The sequence below is a fragment of the Malaclemys terrapin genome, chromosome 7 (assembly GCF_027887155.1).
Source record: "Malaclemys terrapin pileata isolate rMalTer1 chromosome 7, rMalTer1.hap1, whole genome shotgun sequence".
NCBI classification, from domain to species: Eukaryota; Metazoa; Chordata; order Testudines; family Emydidae; genus Malaclemys; species Malaclemys terrapin.
In genome coordinates, this window is record NC_071511.1 from 103,364,108 (window position 1) to 103,388,895 (window position 24,788).

Here is a 24,788-nt window from a genome sequence, read left to right on the forward strand (position 1 = left end):
ATTTGTAGCATGCATTTCAAACTCCAAGTAGGAAATTTGGGGAGTTTTAGATGTTTTATGAAGGCAGTTCTCAGGAATCTGATTATGTGTGGATGGCAAGAGACGTGTCCGGGTTTCTTACAGCCTAGTACACTGAAATGATACAAACATGTTTAAACAGGGTATCTGCTTTAGCACCCAAGCAATGCTATCCTACAGGAAATATGGTGTGTACTTAATTTTCACTACCCAAGTGGCAAAATATTGACCAGATGTTATTTTAAGCTCAATTGGCTCTTTCTGTGCCAGGAGAGTACAAGACCTTGTCAGAGCAACCAAGCCCAATTAGCTGACACTCAGGTTCCAGACTGCTAAGCACAGAAGCTAGGGTTGGGCTGGGCTGAGCGATCAGTCTCTGTGATAAAAAATCCTTGCAACTATCTGGTGGTTCTATTTGCATCTGGTTCATTTTGAGCTTTAAAGGCCAACAGGCCACCAGAAAAAAAACGTATTTTCTTCACACTCCTGGTTAGCAAGGGAGACGTCAAAAGGGTCCAGGGTCTGGAAGTGGAATGGTTTTGATATTTCTTGATGGAAATAAGAGGTATGCCACCTTCAGGTCTAATGACATAAAAATCCAGGGGAAGACTTGCTGGAATAGATTTTTATGTTGGTCTGGCAATGCACAATCACAAAATGACCATAGAATGAAAAACTAAAGTAACAGACTACTAAAAGTCATGGAGAAACAAACAACAGTAAGAACAATTGACCAAAATAGCCTAGGAAAATGAAGGTTTTCGAATAAACCTCTCTAAATTTCAAGTTTCAACGGTTGGCTATATTTCTTCTCACTTTGAACTGGTAAAGAGGAACAGAAGAAAATCCAGTTTCTTCAACATTTCTTTTAAAGCACAAGCTATCAACATTTAAACAACCCATCGTTGGAAGTATTCAGAGAAGGAACTCTATGAAAGCACAAATACATGAATTATATTCTTTTCCTAATTAAAAATCTATTAACTTCAATATCACCATTATAAAAGCTGATTACAACGTTAAACCTGCCAAATACGTCTAAATCAATTGGGGAAAATTCAGCCTGACTGCTGTTAAGAGAAGAGATGATTGATTACCAACATTTCATATTTGTAGTCTGAGACATGATAAAGTATCTGGAAGTTAAGTTGCAATTTCAAAACAGCTTTGATCACCAGCCAACACTTATTTTAATGACCGGAGTTGTGATTGTGAATGTATCAACACAAAGATTATGTACAAGAGAGTCTGGGAATTCAAACCCTAAAAATTCATGAAAAAATACTTCAAAATCAATTTTGAGCTTTTTCTCTGAGATCTCAAAATCCTAGACAGATGATCACTTGTTTAAGTACTTCTTTCATGTACTTGAAATTAACATTTTTGTTTTCTCCACTAGTTAATATTTTTTCAACAATTCAAGAAAATTAGATTATTCTGAGATTACGTATTAAATGTGATTTTTCCCTTCCATTTGGATCTCTACATAGTTTTATGTAATTAAACCAATTATGAGATCTTGTCTTAGGAAATCCCACATTCAACATATCCAATTTCTTTGCCAAAAAAAACCCTTTTTACAGTATAAGAGCTGCACATACATGGTTACTGAATACTCCAATATGTAATAATCTCAACATCAAAATGAAATAGAGTCATCTTCAATACACAGGCGATTACTATGGACATTTAAAATATTTAGAAATGTTGGAAATAATAAATATAGATAAAAAGCAGATGGTTTTAATGGCCTTATATTTCTAAAATAATATATACTTAAATAAAGCTATAGTTGTCTTTGTAATAAGACTAAACTCATGTTTTCTTCTAATCTGATCTTTAAATTGTCTTGCATTTTACCTGGCCATTCTTTTCTGTGATTCGGTTAATCCAGGGTAGATTCATATCAGACAGGATGGCAACCACTATAGACGAAGAATTTGTGCCCTGTACACCAAACCTTATCTTTTGTCAGACCTCCGCTACTCTAAGAATTTTCAGAGATGCAACTGAATTTGTATTAGTTTCAAAACATAAAACACGTTCAGTTTTTGCCTACCTGAAAAACTATTATGCCACTGTAACCAAGACACAAGAGATTATTTCCTGAGATTCATCAACTATGCAGAATGATGGCAATACCAATCCATCAGGAGACCAAAGCCAGGAAGTGGAAGACAAAAGGCCACAGCTAAACATACCCACAAGAGCAAGTCTCCCTCTGGCATAATGACTGGAGAGCTAAAACAGAACAGGTTAGGAATGGTACATCTTAAGAACATAGGAAGAAAAGGGTAATACTGGTTGCAGGTCTTGGCAACAAAAAGCTACAGTGCTTAGAGAAATTACAGTCATGGAAGTTCTTGAACTAAATTCTACAAGACACAGAAGAACAACTATATTACTGGAGGGGGAAGTCCTTACTTCCTGCTGCTTACCAACCTAACTTACTGTCATGATGAGAGGTGCTATGCATCTGTCTAAACATATGGAAAGAGTCAAAGAAGAGATATCAAGTAAATGTTTAGGTCTGTATAGGCTGTAGCCATCATTCCACTCAAAGAAAAAAAAGTTGGTTTCCAAGGATTACCTGGACTGGAAGGTCAAAAAAGAGTGGAAGTTTGTAAAAGTATCTACTTTTTTCTAGATATCTCCCTCAGAAATCCCGCACTTTCAGATATCCAGATTCTAATGTTCACTTCAGCAACATTAAAATGGATCTCTAATCTTGCCCTTTACTAGGAGGGTTATATTGAGAACTAGAAAAGTACTAATAATCACATGCATGCTGAAAGCCTCATGTTAATTACTGTTTCATATGGAGAAGCTTTTGTTTAGTGGTAGAAACAATGGATGGAAACTTGATAGAAATATGTTTTTTTCTTTATTGACTTAAGTCACATGGCTGACCGTTTACTATATACTATTATTACCAGAATCTCTGCAGTGGCCTTCCATTTTTTGATATTGTAGTTATAAATCAATATATTTTACATTTTATATGTAAACATTTTCTGTAATTTGTTTAAAAATGCTTAGTAATGAACAGTGGCATCATGCAACTTTACTTCTAATTATGCCAAAGGCATCAAAAGACCAGGATAAGTACCTTTTTATTTAAGTCATAACAAACAAAATATAGCAAACCTCAAGAGATATATTCTAATATTAAGTCCAGATTTTAAAATAATATTATTTATATAAATAATTTAGAAACTGAAGCAAGATCTTTGCCATTGATTTTAACAGGACTTGGACACATGTAAATTAAATGGAATGTTTACAGGTCTAAGTATATGAAGTATTTAGGAAACTTGAACCACTAGTTCAACTGAATTTGTTTCAAGGCAGAAAAACTAGACATAATGAAGCTGAATAAGTAGGGTTGAGACCTTAAGAAAACCTCAAGGTGTTCCCTGCTCGGGGTGAAATGTAAATATCCTATAGCACTATTCAAAAGACTGGAGGTTTTCCTCACTGTGCTGGCCACAATTTTAGTTCTCCACAGTGCTATGCAGCATGCTGTTTGTTGGTTGCTGTCCTCCACCTCACAGGTGGCTGCATTTCAGTAATGCTAAATGTACTATATGTACAGTACAGGTCAGCACCTGGGGATTCTGAAGGATGAAAGATGCTATATAAAATATATTACTACATGTCCAACAATATCAGTAATTTCCAAATAATCCTTGAGTGTTTTATTTTCAGGATAACTCTTTTGTTGCAACTAACTTTATTGGAAAAGTAACATCAGACTTTCAATAAGTGATACATTTATCTCACTTTACTTGAACATAACAATCATACATTTATTAATAATTTTTACTCTAGTAAAATTTGCTAGTTTCCCAAAGAAAAAGTCCTTGACCAAAATATCAGAGGATATTAAACTGCGAAGTGATCTACTGATGCAAATCATTAAATCTATTTGCATTTGCTTACTGAACCCTATCACAGAAATTAAACTACATAGAGTGGGAAAAAGAGCTGGTTGTGCATGGTTAAAAGGAGACATCTTGGAGGATCCAAGTTCTATGTCATTAATTTTCTCACTTCCCCTCATTAACAAGTAAAATGTTTTTACTGCTTGAAAAGTTTTAATAAATAGGAAAAAGCAGTGCAGCTGACATACGTTTTTAATGTAATATACAAGAGCTTTTAATATTTTTACATACATTAATGAAAAAGCTAAAAAAATGTAAAAAGGGATACATTTCTGAAAAAAAGGCAAAATAAATAATATTTGGACAATTATGGGATACCTTTCAGAATTTTAACCCTTTCATTTCTGGCACTTACTGTGTTGTGGTTGATCAATTAATATTCAATTGAAATCAACAGAACTACATACGTGTCAACTAAGCAGTTAATTAAGTACAAGTATATCCTCACATTCAATTCTATTCTCCAATAAACTTCTATTTATTATGGAGAACTATGGCATCTATCTTACATAAAGTGAATACACTTGCTATACAGAAAAGTTAAGACACACAAGTTTCACAATTCTCAGAATAATTACAGTTAATTCAAACACAGGTTGTACGTAAACTTTGCAAGTTGGACTGAAAACCTACAACTCATATGTGGTCTACCAAACCAGCAGCTGCAACAGGGTTAAGCAATCTCAATGGGCCTCCACAAATTCAGTTCTTGACAAAGCAATCAAGACAAAACACTTTTCCTGACAAAACACTTTTCCCTACTTTGTTAGGGGGTTGGACAGATAGAGTTATAATCTTCTGTAAAAGATTCTATGTTTGCTGCAACAGAAATCATAGCTTTCTGGAAGCCCAAGAGGCACAGGTAAACTCCATGAACCAACTGATATTCCTTGAATTTTACTATGAGTCAATCTCAAAAGTTTTGGCAGATTGGGTAAGCATTCAAATCTTCAGATGTTTATCTGAACCTTTTTAAACCAATTCATCCTGATTATAAACACCTATTATCACTCATTTCATACCCTGTTCTGTCTTGATTTTAATGATCCATCTGAAATAGGCTTGTCAACAATCTAATTGCAGAAACCCAGACATCCTTTCCCCGCCCCTTTCCCAAGGCCTTCCCCTTTTCTGAGACCCCACCTCCACTTACTCCAGCCCCCCTCCCTCTGTCGCTCGCTCACCCCTACCCTCACTCACTTTCACTGGGCTGGCCCAGGGAATTGGGGTGTGGGCTCTGGGCTGGGGGGTCGAGCTAACGGGTGAGCCCGGGGCAGGGGGTTGGGGTGTGGAAGGGGGCTCAGGGTGAAGGCTCTGGGAGGGAGTTTAGGTGCAGGAGGGGCTCAGGGCTGGGGCAAGGGGTTGGGGTGAGGGAGGGGATACGGGCTCTGGGAGGAAGTTTGGGTGCGAGAGGGGGATGGGCACAGGGGGTCGGGGTGCAAGAGGAGGTTCGGGGTGCAGGCTCCGGCCAGGCGGCATTTACCTCAGGCAGCTCCTGGAAGTGGCGGCATGTCCAGCAGTGGCTCCTAGACTCGTGGGTGGCCAGGCAGATCTGCACACTGTCCCTGCCTGCAAGCACCACCCCCACAGCTCCCATTGGGCCAATTGGAGCTGCGGAGTCGGCACTCGGGGCAGGGGCAGCGCGCAGAGACCTCCTGGACATGCCTCCACCTAGGAGCCGGTGACGGACATGCTGGCCACTTCCAGGAGTGGCGCAGAGCCAGGGCAGGTAGGGAGCCTACCTTAGCCCTGCTACGCTGCTGTACTTTTAGCGGCCTACAATCTCCTGGATTAGCTTTAGTAGCTTCTGGAGATTGAGCCTGATTACGGGAGACTCCCGGCCAAACCGGGAGAGTTGGCAACCCTAATCTGAAAAAATAAAAAATACTGGTGAGCTCTAGGTAAAAATAGAGCAAACAAGCTGCACAGGGATGATTAGCCCTTCCTGCAACTACCAACTTTGTGCAGAGCCCAAAATCATGGGTGGGCTCAAAGCAGTGAGCTATATTGTTTGTGCCTGACAGCAGCGCTGTATTTCTTGGGAGGCCAATCAAAATCTAGCATGTTTCAACAGCAGATGTACATCTTAGGGTTTTACATATCTCCCATTACAATAGTATCTAAGTGCTCAATGATCTCCACAGAAACATCACATAGTGTACTCTTCAGCAATAAAAGCTTTCTTTGGTGAGGAAGTCAATCCTCCCATTGGACAGGACTGCCTGAGAGGGGTAGGAGGGCAGTTTGGCTAGGGACTCCTGTTTAGAGGGCCCCCAAACCTTCTGTGAAGAAGCTTTGCGACATGGTGTGTGGGGTTGCAATGTCACTCACTGAAATTTAGCCTGGTGGCCCCTCGGTCATGATGGAGGGGTAAATGGGCCAAACCTGAGTGGCACTGCGACCCCATGTGCCAGGTTGCAACACTGGAACAGGGAACTGGGGCCAGCCCCACATGACAGAAGTCACTGCTGCAGGCTTGCTCAGCAACCCACCTCCACCTCAATGGTTTGGTTTTTTTTTGAAAGAGCAAGGGGCCTCAGTTTCAGGTTTTGCTCTAGGCCCCCAAAAACCTTTGTGCAGTCCTACCCTTGCAGATGGTAGCAGTCAGGAGACTTGGCTAGGTGTTTCATGATACCTATGTTCCACAGTCTACTGCATACTCCCCGAAACAACTCTGAACTTTTAAAACATGCGAAGTGCACTTTGTGCCCCAGGTAATGGGAAAGTCCCAAAAAGAAAGCTACGAAAAATGTCAAGCTGCAGTACGAAAGGATATTGACTATTTCTGCCGGATGACAGAGAAGTGTAATCCTTATAACTGTGCAACCCCTTTCCCATCTCCTCCAGAGAGGATGTTGTATGGGAGAAGAAATTGTGCTACATTAATCTGCCACTAGAATGAGAACCAGAGTGTTCCCTCTAATAAGGACCTGCAATAGATGGTAGTGGTATATTGCAGGGCATTGGTGATAAGAGAGACGGATTCTTTCTTGAACAGTTTGGTTTGAGCATAGACAAAGTTTCATGCTGGTTCTCATTTTGCTTAAACTATTATTTGTATCCTTATTAAAGATCTATTTCTTCAATAATGGAAAACCACATCTTTGCTCTATTTTTGAGTAGGCGCCTGCATAAGTTATATCACATACTACAGTCCATGATTGTTTTTGCCAACCTAAAATATCATAGCTGTAAAATGCAAGTACTTGTTTGTCATAACACTTTTTGGTTTGGAAGTCATAACCAACTATCTGTCTATATGTTTATAAACATGAACAGCTTTCTGTGCTAGTAAAGTTATTTGCTCTTATACAGATTTTCTTTAAAAAACATTTCTATTACAATGTGAAGTGCTATAGCAATTTGAAATTAATATTTAATTGGAGACAAATTTTTAACACAAAAATTAAACTTACTGTTTTAAGTTTCAAATTTAGGATTTTTCATATATCCTTCAGAGGCTTTTGCCTCAAATTTAAGGGTAAAAACATAAAAACTTGTGATGAATGGCTTCTATCTGAATCTCATAGCGCTGCCTTTAAGACTTATGGATGGTCATGCAACAGAGCTGTAACAATATAGGAAAAGATAGCACATCAAAAAAATTCATGCCATTGATTATAATGGAGTTACACAGGATTTACATCAGTTTAAATGAAAGCAAAATGCGGCTTTCACCAATCATGCAAAAGAAAGCTATTTGCCATCCACACAAGCCAGCACAGCTTATCTTGAAAATCATTTCAACTAACATAGGAAGAAAATGTAGTTGAGAGACTGGATTTGTACCATCTGGAAGGCCTTAACAGGGTCTGTAAACTTTCTACAGGCTTTTGGGGTTAATTTTGTTTAAGTTTTTGAAATGTTATTTCCAATAAAAAGTTTTCTTATCTCGATGTAGGTATAAACAATCCTATTGCATCTCCACAAGAAACTATGAAGAGAAAAACTAGCCCAGTTTATTTTTAATAAAAGGAGGGCTATGCTATATAATAACTCTTCCTGCCACATCCATTGAATCTGCTGAAATAAAGATTGATGCCTGGATATTTCTAGACACTTCTAGCAGAGGAGGCAATATTTCTTTTCTTTAACAAAAACTCGTTTTTTTTTTTAGTATTTTGTAATAATTTGAGGGAAAAGTAAAGGCTTCTTCCTTCCTATCCACCCACTAGAAATCTGCATGTTTTAATTTCTGAAATGAAAAGACAGACATGCCAAGGAGATATATTGGATAATCTGGTGCCACAAGCTAAAAGACATTCTGAAATACAAGCTTTAGAAAGATGCATGATATACCACTGCTACATACTCCTTTTGGGTTATTATTCTACACAGACATCCAGAGTATATTTTCACATCTTCAGTGCTTAATCACAAAACAGATTTATATACTGGGATTATGAGGGGTTGAAAAATGTAGATTTACAATAAATTTTTAAAGATTACCCCACCTCATTTATTGTTAGTATTATCCCATATACTGTCCATTTGCCTCCCTTTCTTGGTATCATATTACCATAGAACATTTAGTTCCAACAGAATGATGGAATAATGGAATCCTTGTAAAAAAAAATTTTTTTAAAGCCAGTCTGAACTAGCCAGCAGAACAGTGCTCTATGAGTTTCAGTTACCGTAACGTACAAAGGAAGCATTTTTAGCCGCTGGAAAAAGTAACACAGTCAACTTTGTAATCCACGAAAAATAAATGTCAAAAGTTGGTTCACAAACTTGTATCCCCAACCCAGCAGCACACTAGGTTTCCACTGTCCCACCTGACTGGATTTGTCTTTGAAGACATCTTTGGAACAAACTGAATGCTTGCTTCACTAGCTGAAGGTTTATCTGCTGTTCATTCACGAGTGCTGAAGTCTCCCCAGTGCCACAAAGAAGAAGATTTGGAGTGATAGGGCTTTCTAAATGCTTTATCTACACTAATCAGCTAGGGAGGGTAAGATGACTTTCTGGACAAAGGCACAGGATAAGAAGCTTTAAAAGTAATAACATGGATTCCACCAGGAACAGGCATAACTGGAAGATTTATAAGCCCTTGGCTATTTTTCTTAAACACAATGCAACTATTCAACTTTGCCAATGGCCTGCTGAAAATAAAAGCAAATATCACCCCAAAAGAACCACTGAACCTTCAAAAGTACTCTAGTGCTTTTAAGAATGAATTACTGCAGGAGCACAAAACAACACATGGTTACTCTTAAAGAATCTTAGATAGTATTTGGGAGGCAATATGGGGTAGTGGACAGAGCACTAGACTGGGACACAAGAGATCTCTACCACTTACAAGCTCCGTGATCTTGGACAAGACATTTCCCTTCTCCATGCCTCAATTTTCCCAACTGCAAAATGGGGATGATGTTACCGATCCCTTTATAAAGCATTTAGAGATCTACTGATGAAAAGCACCCTATAAGAGCTAGATATTATTATTATAATAGTATTATTCCAATATCTTGTGAAGTTAGTCTTACATTAACCAAATGAAGTACAGACTATGAAAACCTTACATCTGACAATTGTAGTTTACTCTCAGTCATTTGTTACACTTCATAATATATTAGTAAGTGCGCTGTCATGTACTACATAAAAATAATGTCATATTTGGCCCTACTTCTGTCCCACTCAGGGCAATATTTTAGCACTGAATTTTGTGGAACCAGGAACAGATCCTTTTAGAAGACAAACTTCACTACAGCACTCTGGTATAAATCTTAGCTGAAAAGCTGAGATACCCTATTAGGGTTTGTGGCTTTTATAGGGTGTATGCATTAAAATTAGTGTGAACTAGTGAGGTTCAAGTGTGGTTTTGTGAAAACAATGGTTGTCGTTAAAAGGTCAACGGTAATTTGCAGCACATAGATGTCTGAAATACCTTTTTTGCTATGTTTAAAACAGGAAGTAACTATAGAAACTATGTGGTATCTATAGGAAAATGCTGAGTTCGATGGGAATGACCACTTATGCATGGGTCACACGGTGGGTAAATAAAAAGTGGACACTAAAGTTTAGAATCTAAACCATGGTATCTATGGTATAATTTCCACTGTAAGTACACATCAGGACTGAATGTGTACAGCTAATGTACCATCCAATCACTTTCCTCCTAAATTATTTTAAGTATCACATATCTTTCTGCTTCTATACCTGCTTAATTTTTTTTTATTGGCAAATTTAAATTATATAATTCCTTGTGGCATCTAGCAGCTGAAGCTGACTGATTTCATCAGGTATTAGTATTAATAATGATGTGTGAGAAATGTACTAATAGCAAAATCTCACCATAATGTCACAGGACAAATATTGTTACTATACAAAGTAATGCACACAGATAAGCTACTGCATCAACAGGATATAAGAATATTTATATATTGTGGTTTGTGGGTTATCAAATATAATTACAGAAACAAATTATACATAAATCACACAAACACATGTACATACGTGTGTGTCTACACAACACACACACACACAAACATACAAGCATCACTAATAGCTTACCCACAAACTGACTATTTTTATGCTCCTTATAAACTGGAATCCTGAAGTTTGATATTAATCGATTATGGACCATTCAATGCACGACAAATCTCAAATATGAACTTTTCATCTAAGATTACCAGAAACCTATCAAGTCATTTTTCAATCATTTAAGTGCCCTTTAATGTATAAAGGGCTATGTGGCCTCCAATTTGGAGAAAATTAAGTTATAGAAGATTACCAGTTTGAGATTATAACTCAGTATTCTGAGTACCAAATGTTGCCCAAAAGGCAGACTGCTATTAACATTATATGTATAATGTATCTATGTATGCACACACATACACACAATAGGGCCAATGTGTTTACAAAATACATTTGAGAACCTACAGTATACTGGATGAGGTGTTTACATTATTGAAATAATAAAACTTGTTTACTATTTATTATACTCCTATATGGTAAGGTTTTGAATTAGTAAAAGTTCATGGCATAAAGTAACATTTCAGCTTGAAATAGATACCTGATTAGATGATAATTACGGAGCTAATATTAAATGAAGTTCTGCAGAACCTTCATAAGGAAACACAAAAATAAAGTGAAATTCAGAGTTGTACAGATCACTACAAAGCCAAAATTCAAATCAGGTTCATCTATAGATTGGCTAAAGATAACAAATCAAGGCCTAGTTTTCGATGTACGTGAGCCAACTCATGGCTTCAGGTGAAAGCAAGGGTCCACATAGTGGTTTCATACAGATTCATTCCAAAACCAAGCCAAACTTGGCAGGTTTCTGCTGTGTTTTGCTTTAAGTTCTTGGAATCATTCATCCTCAGATATCAAAGTGAAACTCAGGGTATGTGAAGCTTCATAAACATCAGGCAAAAATATGTTCCCACCAGTCCCTACAAATGCAAGCCTCAGAGATTGGTACAGCTCTGGTACTGAAGCAGATTTATAAGCCTGGATGGGAAAAAAAAGTGCATGGTTCACTAAGGGTTCACAAAGGTTTTTTGAACAGCTAACATTGTATTCATTCAAAAATATTTAGTCAATTTAGATAAGCTAACAGTAGAATATTCAAAATATGGGGAAAATAAATGTATTCAAAAATAAAATTAATCACTGTTAAAGAAAAGTTTCACCCACATAAAGTTAAGAAACCACAATTGACACCCTGAAGGAAGGACTGGTTGCCTAATTGTCAAAGGTGATGTCAATGAGTTACAAGTGCTCAGCACCTCTGGGGGTGGGAGGTGCAAGGGGGAAAATCAAACCAGGGATTTATTATAAAAGAGAGACCACAATATGCTGGTATGTTTCTAGGTGGTTTAAAAACAATTATCACAGCACAGAAGTCTGCTAAAGGATCAGTTCCTGCAGATCTTACCAACAAGCAAGACTCTAGCTGATTCATTGGGAGTTATGCACATGTAAACTCTTCAGACTGGGTCAAAAATGACAATTCTTTGAGCCTGCTTAATTATTACAATGAAGCCTCACCAAATTTGGGACTGACTCAAGGCAGGGTGAGGCTAGATATGCAAGAGACCTACCTTGCCATTGTCTAACCTAAGTCAATATTAATAGAATGAAGCTGAACCAGGGAATATAGAATTTAGAATGTAACAGATACTTACCTACAGCTAAATTGGATGGCTGAAACAATAGAACCTAAGATCACAAATCATTAACTTACTATTATATTCAGTGTAAGCAATTTAAAAAAAAAAAAAAAAAACCTAAGAACTATACATAACTGAAAATCAGTTCCTCTTTCACTTTCCTGACATGGCCTGAGTTCAGTGGTTCTTGGCTTTCCCCCTGCAACTACTCTTGATACAGTATTATGAATATTTCTAGGACTGTGGTAAATGTAGCTCCCGGACTTAGATGGTGAGGTCTATCAGGTATTGCAGGGAAAACCCCCAGAACCCCAAAGTTAAGTCCTGGGAAATGAACACAATATATCTTTTTAAATTCATATTTAATGTAGGAAAGACAAACGATGTTGTGGCTTTTGATGACAGTACATTTTCAAGATTGGCCATGAGTGTTTGGGCAGAGAAAAAATGGTGCCTCTAACTGACAAACTGTTTTTCAGTGATGCTAACTTTTAACCGCTATCACTGAGTTCAGCTGGGGTAACCCATTACAATTTTGAAAGTTCTGGCTGATGCTTCTAGAATGCAGCACCTCCAAGAAATACTATCCTATGGCAAATTATATCTTGCCTTATTGATGCCTTCCCCCTGCCAATTTATTATCTAAAAAATTGTTTGCTAGTGTACAGTAATTTTACAGGAAGGTTGAAATGAGGGTGTGGAGTAGTGGTATTCTTTCAAACTCTGCCCCTTGAAATAAGCTCCACCCATGAGAGTCATCAAAATGAGACTCTTCTCTTAATAGGTTGTGCAGATTTTCTGAGTATGATTGTATATGCTTGCTTCTCCCTTACTGGGTTTTGAATATGCCTGTGGGCTCTGCTAGAATTCTTGACCTTGGCTGCTTCTTGGACTCCTTGGAGAAAAAAAATGAGTGGTGGTACTCTCCGAAATGCCAGCAAAATGAGACTTCACTCATAATATGTTGTGTGTTGCACAGAATGAAATAGTTAACAATGTTGACATTTAAATCACCAGCATCACTGAGTATCTGATTTAATACTTGGCAGATGAATGGAGCAATTTACACATCTCGGACCTACTGTTCCAGTCTCTCAGCAGACTCACATAAACCTCTCTGCGGCCTTGGCTACACTCGGGACCTTCCCAGCGCTGCCGCGGCAACACTGTTAAGCGCGAGTGTAGTCACGCCGCTAGCGCTGCGAGAGCTCTCTCGCAGCGCTGCAAGTACTCCACCTCTCCGAGGGGAATAGCTTGCAGCGCTGCGAGTGAGCGTGCAACGCTGCAGGCGCTGATTACACTGATGCTTTACAGCACTGTACTGGCTGCGCTCGGGGGGGGGGGGGGGGGGGGCGTTTTCACACTCCTGAGCGCAGCAAGTTGCAGCGCTGTACAGCGCCAGCGTGGCCAAGGCCTGTATTCGTTAAACACTATTGACATTTTTGAGGTTTTCGTTGCAACCATAGTAGATAGAACGTCTCTCTCTCTCTCACACACATACTCACACACACACGCTGAGATTTTGGAGTACAAGATAGGAACTGGAGAGATGCTGGTATGCCATACTGCCAGGTACTGATCCAGTCAGACATTTTTATGATCATAAATGTCTAACTTTTAAAATTGCCATTTCACCCAGACCTCTCCTGCTGATTAGAAACATAGGGATTGCTAAAATGGATCGTTCATATGGTCTATCTAATCCACTATTTTGTCTCCAACAGCAACAGTGGCAAACAAGAGGCTCTAATATAAGTAGCAAGAAGCCCCAGAGTAGGCAGATGTGGGATCATCTGGTGCCCAGAAGATTATATTCTTAACAAGCAGTAGATAAATACTTGGTTAGACCATGAATCATGAGGTTTCAGATCCATTCTATTTTTTTTTAAAAAGAACAGGAGTACTTGTGGCACCTTAGAGACTAACAAATTTATTTGAGCATAAGCTTTCGTGGGCTACAGCCCACTTCTTCAGATGCTCAAATAAATTTGTTAGTCTCTAAGGTGCCACAAGTACTCCTGTTCTTTTTTGCGGATACAGACTAACACGGCTTCTACTCTGAAATCTATTTTTTTAAGTATTTACTAAACACTCTGGATATTCTTGTTATTCCTATAAAAAAAAGTACAATCCCCTTTGAATCATGCTAAGCTCTTGGCCTCAGCAAGATCCTGTGATAATGAGTTCCACAGTCCAATTATGTGTTATGTGAAAGAGTATTTCCTTTTATTAGTTTTGAATTTGCTGCCTTTCAATGTTACTGAATGTCCCCTTGTTCTTCTATTACAAGCAAGATTAAGGAATTTACTTTTTAACTCCTATTGTGCTAAAGTAAACGTGCACATCTTTTCCCATGTGATGCTAATAAATGTATCTACTTTGAATGTATTAAAATTAAACCTACCACTGCCCTGGCTTTGGTTCTGAGGCATGTGCATGCAATTTGTACAGTCCCTCTGCCCTGACTGCTCAGGGTTTGTGTGAATTCTGACAGCACACACTGTTCCTCCCCTCACCCACAGCCACAGTCAGAGAGGAATTTACATACACAGATCTCTTCCTACTCGCACACTCAAATGCCATCATGGAATCATTTCTCTACTCCAATCACTGCAGAGCCTCTCTGTGGGACTGGCATCTATGTTGACAAAGAGGTGGAGAGGGCTAGCTGGGGGCAGGACCAAGAACACACATCATCCCCTTTCCAGGCCCATGAACATTCCCCTGAGAAGACATAGTCCCAGACTCTCTGGGAGTCCCAGTGGCTGCCATGGCCAAAGAGAATCTCAGCCAGTGGGGGAAACAGAGCACCGGGTCCAGATCTGATGCAGAGGCTTTGATGTGAAGGCACAAGACCTCTGAAGGCATGTCTACAGTAAATTCAGGATGTGTGTCTGCAGTTTGTGTAGACACAGCTAAGCTAACTTTGATCTAAGATAGAGCTATGGGCTAGCTCTGCCCACCTGAGACCCTGAGTACGTACGAGTGGCCACTGCCCATGCTGCCACAGCTTCACTGCTATAGTTACACGAGGGGGAAATTCCCCTCCTTCTCCATGTTATCTTGTTGAGGCAACAGGACTCCAGGATACAATCCTTTCCGTGTTCTTTTCCTACGGAAAGCCTGAGGAGAAGATAATCTAGAAAAAAATGGTACAAGCTTGCAAAAAATAGGCAGGTCAAGATACAGTGTGATATGTACTTGCACACCACAACCACAGCCAAGCTTGCCACCTTGAAATTAATGGTGATGAATCAACCGGTAAAGAAGCTGAGAATTTATTTGTGTTGTAGCACTCATCTTCCTATCCCATTCAGAAAAACAACAACAACAAAACCCAACAAACCTTGGGCCAAATTCTGCCTACCTTACTAAAATAAGTAGTACTATAGTGAATACAGGCAAATGAGATTTAACACCTTGAATTAACTTTTTAATTTTATTTCATGTTAAAATGTATCAGTGTTTTTAAACATACCAAAAATTAATAAAAATGGCACAACATATTTTTATGGTTATAGGAGTTTGTCCTGTGGTGTGTATTAAAATGCTAGTATAGTCTGGAACTCAACTCAACCAATCAGATTGTAGGCTTTTTATTTTCCATTTTATATACACAATCATAAATGAATAGTAATGAATGCCACATTATTAATGACTCAGAAGGCTCAGCATGTACAACCATATTTTCCAATCACACACTGGCAGCTTTTTCACACCATAAGTTTACTTCAAGGCATATTATATTGCTTTCCTTTATTTTACTAAAATCCAACAGCTGCAACCTTAAGACATTGCATTAACAAATTTGCAGGCCACATAACCAGGACTGCATGTTAAATGGTCTAGTAACTGGGTGCCCCTTGAACAATTTTCATGCAGCGAACAAGGGAATTCCGTTAAGAATCTATGTTACTGAAACAGGAAACTGTCTTCCTTCTTTGCCATCCTGACTACTAAGCTGAAAGTCTATCCCATCTTCATTCTAATATACATTCTGCTGTAAATATTTAGCATAGCGAATTACGAGGACAGGTTTTGTTATTGTTAAAGGACGTCACAAGTGCAACTCTCTATTAACTACAATGAAAATTTACCTTCCTGTTCCTCAGCTGGAAAGGTAAGAAATATCAAAACTGACAGTCATCACAGATTTACAATGCAAACAAAAACAAACAGTAATTTCCCAGTTTTACCAGGTTATTAAAGACAGATTTATAAAAACCAAATACCAGTAAACCCAAAACAAATCAGCAACAAGTTTTTCCTAAAGACACAAGTGAACAGAATTAAACACATATTTCACTCAATGGGGCTTTCCCTCCTCCCCAACCCCTGCCAAAAGAGGAATCACACAAAAAACAGTCAGTACACTAAAATAAAAATTGATAAGTATTACAAAGGAAATCAGGCAAACAAGCAAACTGATACTACTACAAAGAAATATTTATCATATTTGTTCTCTTTCTTTTTTTATCCAGAAGGAAAATTCATTATTTTAAACTAAATGTGTGAATTGTAAATATGCAGGTGCGGTAGAAAGGCACCATTTTATTAAATAAAAAAAACAGACTTTATTCTACATGTATCTTGTTCCATTTTACAAATATGAAATAGATGTATTTCAACTAACTTCATTAATCCCCTAATTGTGTTTATTATAAACATACAGTGTTCCAGAAACATTTACATGTCCTGTATACTTAAAACTCTGCACCTCATAGTATTGCTAAAACTTTTGCTGAAAATACAGCATTACACAAGCACTAAAAATTTAGCTATTTCTAAACCCAATTTCTATAGACATGTCAAACTGCTCACCCTGAGAGAAGATTTTGGATACAATTCTTATTACACACACACATTTTATATCAGAGCTATTCCACTGAATTCAACAGAATCTGTAACTTCACATTTAGTTTGAAGAATAAAAAAGACAAAACTGTTTGAGTTAGTGTATCTAATATATTACTAAACAAACAATATCTTCATGTTTGAATATATTTTAAAGTCACCATTCAGGTAAACAAGAATAATTTCAGCCAAACATAATATTTTTGAAAACTGATAAGCACTTGAAGACAGAAACTCAAATAAAAATGACTCTTCTCCCACAATAAAAACTGTTTACAGTGTGTGTAATGACCTCTGATCCTTGTATATCCACAACACTCTCAGTCTTTAAAAAAATCTAACATTTAGCTCCGTTTCACTTACAGACAGACTTCTAGCAAAAACTTATTTGAGAACTAGTCTTTACTTTGTTGTTTCTTCTTTTAATCGACCTTTTAGTTTTTGTCCTTAAATTTTACTATGAGCCATCACAGAATAGGTTGTAATCTCAGGTGATTAATTGCACAGCATTTTACAAGCTGTAAAACAGAGTAAGATCCCCACATACAAATTGTGCCATTGCATAGGCATTCTTAACAGATTTTCTAAGCTTCCAGATTGGTTTGACAGACTGCAAGTCCTAAGTATTTATATATATTTCAAAGGTTTACTTATTTTTGTTGTAAAAAAGCTAAAATCTATATTGATTGTAACATGCAACTCTGCATGAAAAATCTCAATGACTGTGAAGCAGAATACCAATATTTATTACCACACTTGTGTTCATTATGGTTCTCTCTGACAGGGGTCCATTAAAATCAATTTTTATGTTTCTTATGTATTTTTTTCATCTAATGCTCTTGCCATTGTGTTTATTAGCCAGTTAAGAGAAACACTGGGCACTGTTGTTTTGTTTTTATTTTGTTCTGTCAAAAATAATGAGACCAGAGACTTTAACAACTATTCACTATCAATGAGTACAGGAGATTAAATGTTACATTTCAGCAAAAGCATTTAAGGACAGCTTTAAAATTTTTAGAACTTCACCGTCAGGAAAATATATCCCTCCTCCTTCCCTGCCTCCCCACTTTTTTTTTTTATTTAAAGTAAGAGGTTCTTCAGAGGAAGTAACCATAAGAAAGAAATTTTGCTTGCCATTTCTCGCCCACCAGAGCCACTAGTATGTGAGCTAAACACTCTGTTCAAAAATAAATTTATATAGTTCTTTCAATATCAAAATCTCAAAGTGCTTTGTAAAAGTAGTAATTACTAAAGCCTCACAACACTTATGAGATAGGGAAGCTTTCTTAATCCTTATTTTATATGTGAGAAATCTAAACCATAGAGATGAAGTGATTTGTCCAACATCACAAAGGAAATCAGAGAGCTGGGAAGAGAACCCAGATATTCTGACTCCCAGCCCTGTTTTTTTCAGTCACAAGATCATTCTTCCCCAACTAGTAGGGCAATGTCCTGACTGAACAAAGGGAAATACATTTAAAGTAGAACAGAGGAGGACTCGTCCAAATCCTCACAGGAGAAGTTAGTCACCATTTAAAGTGGAAACATTTAAAAAAAAAATAACACATACACTCTACAACGGTTGGGTTCATAGTCTTGATGCCTTATTCTGAAGTAACATCTTATAGCCTAATTCATGGTCTACAGTCTGCTTTGCCTTCCACATAAATTCAATATTAAGAAGGTGAACAAGAAAACTGGAATGCTTAGAATGCCAGGTCAGAGATGATGTTATTTTTGTCAAGCATCAACTGACATTGATAAACATGTTTGGGGGTGGTGGTGTTTGGATTAGAGACAAATAAAAATGTATTCTGGTTTTCAATTTTAAACTAGTATATATATTGTGCATACACGTGAGTTATATATTAATATTACACAAATGTAAAAATGTATAAGGATAATAAAAATAGTAAAACACAAAAATGGGGGCATACACAAATCAAAGGAGCATTTCAAAATTGAAAGAAATACAGTGAAAAATAAAACAATGAAGTTAGGAAGAGAAAAAAGGTGAACCAAACCAAGTCACTTCAGGAAAACAGACACCACACACATGTGGATGAAAGTAAAGACTGCAACTTTGTTAACTGACTGAACTACTCGGCAATAATGATCCCACCCTGCAAGTCACAGGGTACTGACATACCTTCTCTAGTCCCGTGTTGGATTTATCCAGGAATTGACTCCAATAGCCATAGGAACCCGCTCTGGATCCCAGTCAAAGTTATTACAAACACATAAAACAAGTCAAGCACTCAGAAGTCATAATATACCAGAATTAAAACTGTCTGTGCAAATCTAATTCTTTGTGCATATGCATTATGATAAAAATCTTTGTTATATGACCACATACTATTTCCCCCCCACATGGATGGTCAACAAAGTTTATGGAGTCACATACTAATTCTACCATTTGAGCTAAAAGAGTAACTGGTAGTAGTAGTAGGCTGTTATCTTTTATATGTACCAGCTCCTTGAAGGGGACCCAACATACACTTCGCCATTGGGTTACACACCTATTTGTGAGTCAGCAATAAAATGCTGGGTATCGGGATTCCTGAGTCCTATTCCTAGCTCTGAGATAGCAGCACGGACCAAGATGGGACAGTGGTCTAATCTGTGACTATAGCAGCAGTGTAGACAAGCACATTTTGCACATTTGTTTTGTGAGGCAGCACTGCTAAGGGGATAAGACTTAGGCACGTCATATTAGAGACCTGGTTTTATTCCCAGATAAGGGTATAATTCCTCATTCAGTAATAAGGACTATGAACTGCAGAAATACTAACAGCAGTCTATAGAAGAGGTGAGCCTAGACATTATCACCTCCTGGATACAGGCCCTCTCTGTGAAGAGGTCCCTCTCTGTGTCTGTCTCTCTCCAACTTTTTTATGTTTTACTTCTACAAAACAAGTAGGGATGCCAATTTTGGTTGGACATATTCCTGGAGGTTTTTTCGTATGACATAATCTTTAATTAAAGATTAATCTTTAATTCCTGGAGACTCCAGGCTAGTCCTGGGCAGTTGGTAACCCTAGAAACAAGCCCTTTCAATTTTTAAGTTTCACTGTTTCTCCAAAGATAGTAATAAAGGCTGAGTAGAAACTGCCCACATAATTTAAGCAAGTGCTCAAAATTTTAGAATTCGCTTGAAATAGCATTAAAGGTAGAACAGACATTCAGAGATAAACATGGATGGAGCAGTAAATCAATTTCTTGGAGCTGCCATTCCTTTGGGGTAACTCAATGCTGATTTTGATTTTAAAATAGAAATTATTGTATTTCCAAATATACAGCTAATATAAATAATTAAGCATAGTTACTTCTTTACCAGTGGTTTGAATCTGAGAATTCTGTATTCAGCACCATGTACTTATGCACAAAATCAACAGGACACAAACGTACCTGTTTTGTGACAGAGCATTTTCCTTAAGTTGTATTTCATGTACACCTGTTCCACATCCAGATATTTCAATTCTTCCCACAGGGCTGTTCAGCATTACATGCATCTTCTTACACTGAGTTTTTCCATCTTTTAAAGCAACCTGTTCACAAGAGAATAATAAAATTGTAAAATGTGTGTGTATTTCCCCCAAGGAGCCTGCATCTCAACAATCTGTAACTTTAAGCATATTTTGTGCAGTTTTGCAAAAATAATTTCTTTGAGGGCTTAAATAGAGAAAAATCCTAGTAAGCAACAACAAGAATACACACTACTTAAATTTACTCAAATTATATACTGGTATTTTTGTCATTCATCCTACACCTGAGTAGTGGTATCAGTCTGTTATGAGAAGTCAACATTAAATAGCATCTACATTAAAATAATAAAAAATGTTAAATAATTCAGCACTGACCTCTTAAAAAAAATCACGTGGAATAGCAGTTTTATGGTTGATTTGTTAGTGAACACCTAAAGAAAGTTTTTTTACATTGATTTCAAAGAGATTATTATGACAATAAAGCATATTCACTGGTTTACAGTAGCAATATTATGTGAATAATAACTGCAGAAGCACATATGGAATGGCTGTGCTGGAAAAATCAATCACTGCTTAGTAAAGGACACACATTTTTCATTTCTATCATTAACAGTCAACTTTTTATGGCTACCAATAGAGTGTACTTCCAAATATGTGCCAAACATTTTTCAGTTTTCTTCAGGACCAACAATAACATTATACATTTCCTCTAAACCATATTCATCTTTGTTCGGTTACAAAAATATTTTAATCAATAGGTATTTAGAGTGTACTATTTACACTTTAGTGTAACTAAATTAGATATAAGTACAATAGTGTTGTATTTATTATTAATTATTCTGCCACGTGGTAGCACCTAAAAGCCCACTGTACATACATAGAACAAAAAGATGATCTCTACCCCAAACAGCTTATAACCTAAGTGTAGCAAGAATAAGATAAGAATAAGACTGACAACAAAAAACAGGTAGATATAACAGACAGGAGAAACATGAGGAAATAATGAGACAAAACTGGTCAGAGTGATAAGCATTGGGCTTTATTGTGCCTTTGTTCAAAACACTTAAGCCAGCAATGAGAGGAAAGTGCAAGATTCCTGATGATGTAGATACCTGAAAAAAAGTGATGCCAAGAAGGACTAAAGTAATAGTGGATACTGCAATTTATTCGCAAGCATAAACATACATATGAATATGCTTATATAAACACAGATACTCAGACACAACCACACACACACAAAGGTATGGATACATATAAACTCCGTTCATACTTCATTAGTCAGCTCCCCGAAAATCAAAAGGCTGCCTTAAAAATTCTGATTAAAATACCATGAGGTTCTTTTTATTTGACTTGTGGCTTTTGAACATCTGATGTTCACATGTCCAAGCTTTGCTGTGCAACTATGAGAGCTATAACTCCCTTTATTTTTTAATGAAAGCTGAGATTCTCATGTAATCACGGAACTCATATAGTGGTTTTCTTAAAGCCCCAACTCTTTATCACTAGATTTGGCAGCACTGAAACCTGGGCCTGTCACATTTTCCCCCAACAACACAGGGAGTATAGTGGAACGAAGCTCTGCTCTGCTCTACCTACACTCCATGGGCACAGCTTGCGCCCTGGTCTAGTGGGTTGTGACAATTGCCAGGGGCAGCACCTTCGCTTGATCATAGCAGAAGCGAATGCAGGCGGTTATCCGAGAAGAAATTCTTCGGAGTGGATACAGGGTGACCTTTCATCCTGTCAGCCACTGCGACGAAAAAATTGCATCAACTTACAGAATGGCTTGGTCCGGTCAATGTAGAAGGTTAGAGCCTTCCTAACATCCAAGGCATGCAGTCTACACTCTTCCTCCTTAAACTTCTGCAGCTTTGGAAAGAAGACCAGTAAGTAAATATCCTGGTTTGAATGAAACGGAGAGACCACCTTGGGCAGGAAAGCCAGGTGCAGTCTCAGATGAACCTTGTCCTTGTAGAAGACCGTATAAAACAGTTCCAAGGTGAGCACCCAAATCGCAGAGACTCTACGGGCTGAAGTCACCATGACCAGGAACTCAACCTTCCAGGACAGAAGAAGGAGAGAACAGGAAGCCAAAGGCTCGAAAGGAGGACCCGGGAGCTGTGACAGCACCAGGTTCAAGTCCCATTGAGGAATGGGGTTCTTGACATGTGGGTAGAGGCCCTCAAGGCCCTTGAGGAATCTGGCCATCATGTCCTGGGCGAAAACTAGCCTGCCCTCGAACGGTGGATGGAAGGCCGAGATGGCCACCAAGTGGACCTTGGTCAATAAAAGGGACAAGCCCTGGAGCTTGAGACGCAGAAGGTAGTCTAAAATCAGCTGCAACGAGGCTTGCTTGGGCCAGATGCCTTTATCCAAGATCCAACAGGTGAACTGCTTCCACTTGACCAGGTAGGTCACTCTGGTAGAGGGCTTTCTACTTCCCAACAGGATCTGTTCGACATCGACCGAGCACTGTTGCTCCTGCTCATTCAACCACGTAGCAACCAAGCTGTCAGGTGCAACGCCGCCAGGCTTGGATGCAGAAGATTGCCGTGGTTTTAGGACAGCAAGTCTGGCCTGAGCAGCAGCTGGAACAGAATCGCCTCCAAAACGTCCAGCAGCTTGCTGTATCAGTGCTGGTGCGACCAAGCCGGTGCTATGAGGATCACCTTTACACTGTGCTGCTTGATCGTCATGAGGACCCTGGGGAGCAACAGCACTGGAGGAAAGGTGTACACAAGATACCCTGACCATGGGAGTAGAAAAGCGTCCGACAGGGATCCCGAGTCCGTGCCCCTCACTGACCAAAAGATGTGGCATTTCCTGTTCTGCCTAGATGCAAACAGGTCCACCTGGGGAGTTCCCTACTTGCAGAAGATGGAGCTGATCACCTCCAGATGTCACCAGGTGACCCAACAATCTCAGGCATGGGGGGGGAGGTTGAGCGGCTGGACTCACATGCACGAGATGAAGTCCACCATGGTTTGGAACTGAGTCTCGGGGAGGAAGGCTCTGGCCTGAGTGGAGCTGAGAACCACTCTGATGAATTCTACGCATTGCACTGGGTCAAGGTTGACTTTTTCTCTTTATTATCAGCCCCAGATTGTGACAGGTGGAACAGACCAGATCAAGATGCCTCCTCACCTGATCGCGGCACAGGCTCTTTATCAACCAGTCGTCGAGGTACGGGTAAATTTGGACTCCCCGATATCAGAATGGCTCTGAGGACCCCTTTTGCCTTTGAAATTAGGAAGTAACGGGAGTAGAACCCTCTTCCTTCCATGTTCCGAGGGACCTCCTCCACTGCCCCCAAGCACAGGAGGCTGTTGACCTCCTGAACAAGGAGGTGCACATGAGAAGGGTCCCTGAAGAGGGACAGGGAAAGGGGGTGGACGGGGTGTTCGGCAGTAAACCATAGGATATAGCCCGAAGAGACTGTATCGAGCACCCAACGGTCTGAGGTGATATGGAACATGGCCGACCGGAAAGGGCAGAGGCGGTTGAGGAAAGAGAGGGATGGTTCCAGTAGTTTGACTGGGACGTTGTCCTCGGGCGCACCCTCACAACAGCTGCTTTTGGCCTCCCTGGTTTCTGGGAGGGTCAGGTTGTGCAGCTTGGCGGGAAGATGAAGGTCTTTGTCATTCCTCCTGTAGGAACCCGCTCTGGGAGTTCCCCAGGACCTAGACTGCAGAGGGGGAGCAGGAGAAGAACAGAAAGGCTTCATGGACCATTGAGGGATGTGAAGGCCCAGGGAACAGAGAGTGGCTTGGGAATCTTTAAGGTCATGGAGCCTTGGGTCCGTCAGCTCGGAGAAGAGTCCCGTACCCTTGAAAGGGAGGTCCTGGATCATGGCCTGCGTCTCTTGGGACAACCTAGAGGACTGCAGCCAAGAGCTGCATCTCAAGGCAACCACAGATGTGACCACCCTGGCCACCAAGTTAGTAGTGTCCCAGGAGAGTTGAAGGACTCCCCTGGTGACCGACTTGCCTTCATCCACCAGAGTAGCAAACTCCTGGGCACAATCCTGCAGGAGGGCCTCTTTAAACTTATTCAGGGAGTCCCACAGATTGAAATTATATCTACCAAGCAGGACCTGGTGATTAGAGAGCCGGAATTGTAGACAAGCAGTCAAATAAACTTTTCTGCCAAACAAATCTAGTCATTTGGCATCTTTGTTCTTCGGCGTGCTGCTAACTTGGCAGTTTGTCCCTTTCGTTCACTGCGGACACGACCAGTGATGCCACAAGGAGATGCGTATACATATACTCAAATTCCTTTGCAGGGTCGGAATATTTCTTTTCCACCTTTTTAGAGGTTGGCGGAATAGAGGAGGGGGTTTGCCACAACAAATTGGCAATCTTAAGCACCCC

General features: G+C 39.1%; 1 protein-coding gene across 7 annotated transcripts in view; it reads right to left on the reverse strand.

Moving 5' to 3' along the window:
- Positions 1–24,788, reverse strand: part of MGMT (O-6-methylguanine-DNA methyltransferase) — a 300,274-nt gene that overhangs the window by 212,325 nt on the left and 63,161 nt on the right. For all 7 annotated transcript variants that reach the window (XM_054036012.1, XM_054036006.1, XM_054036009.1 and 4 more), the window contains one exon: positions 20,342–20,481. In XM_054036012.1, coding sequence (XP_053891987.1) covers positions 20,342–20,481 — 140 coding nt within the window. The remainder of the gene's footprint in view (positions 1–20,341; positions 20,482–24,788) is intronic.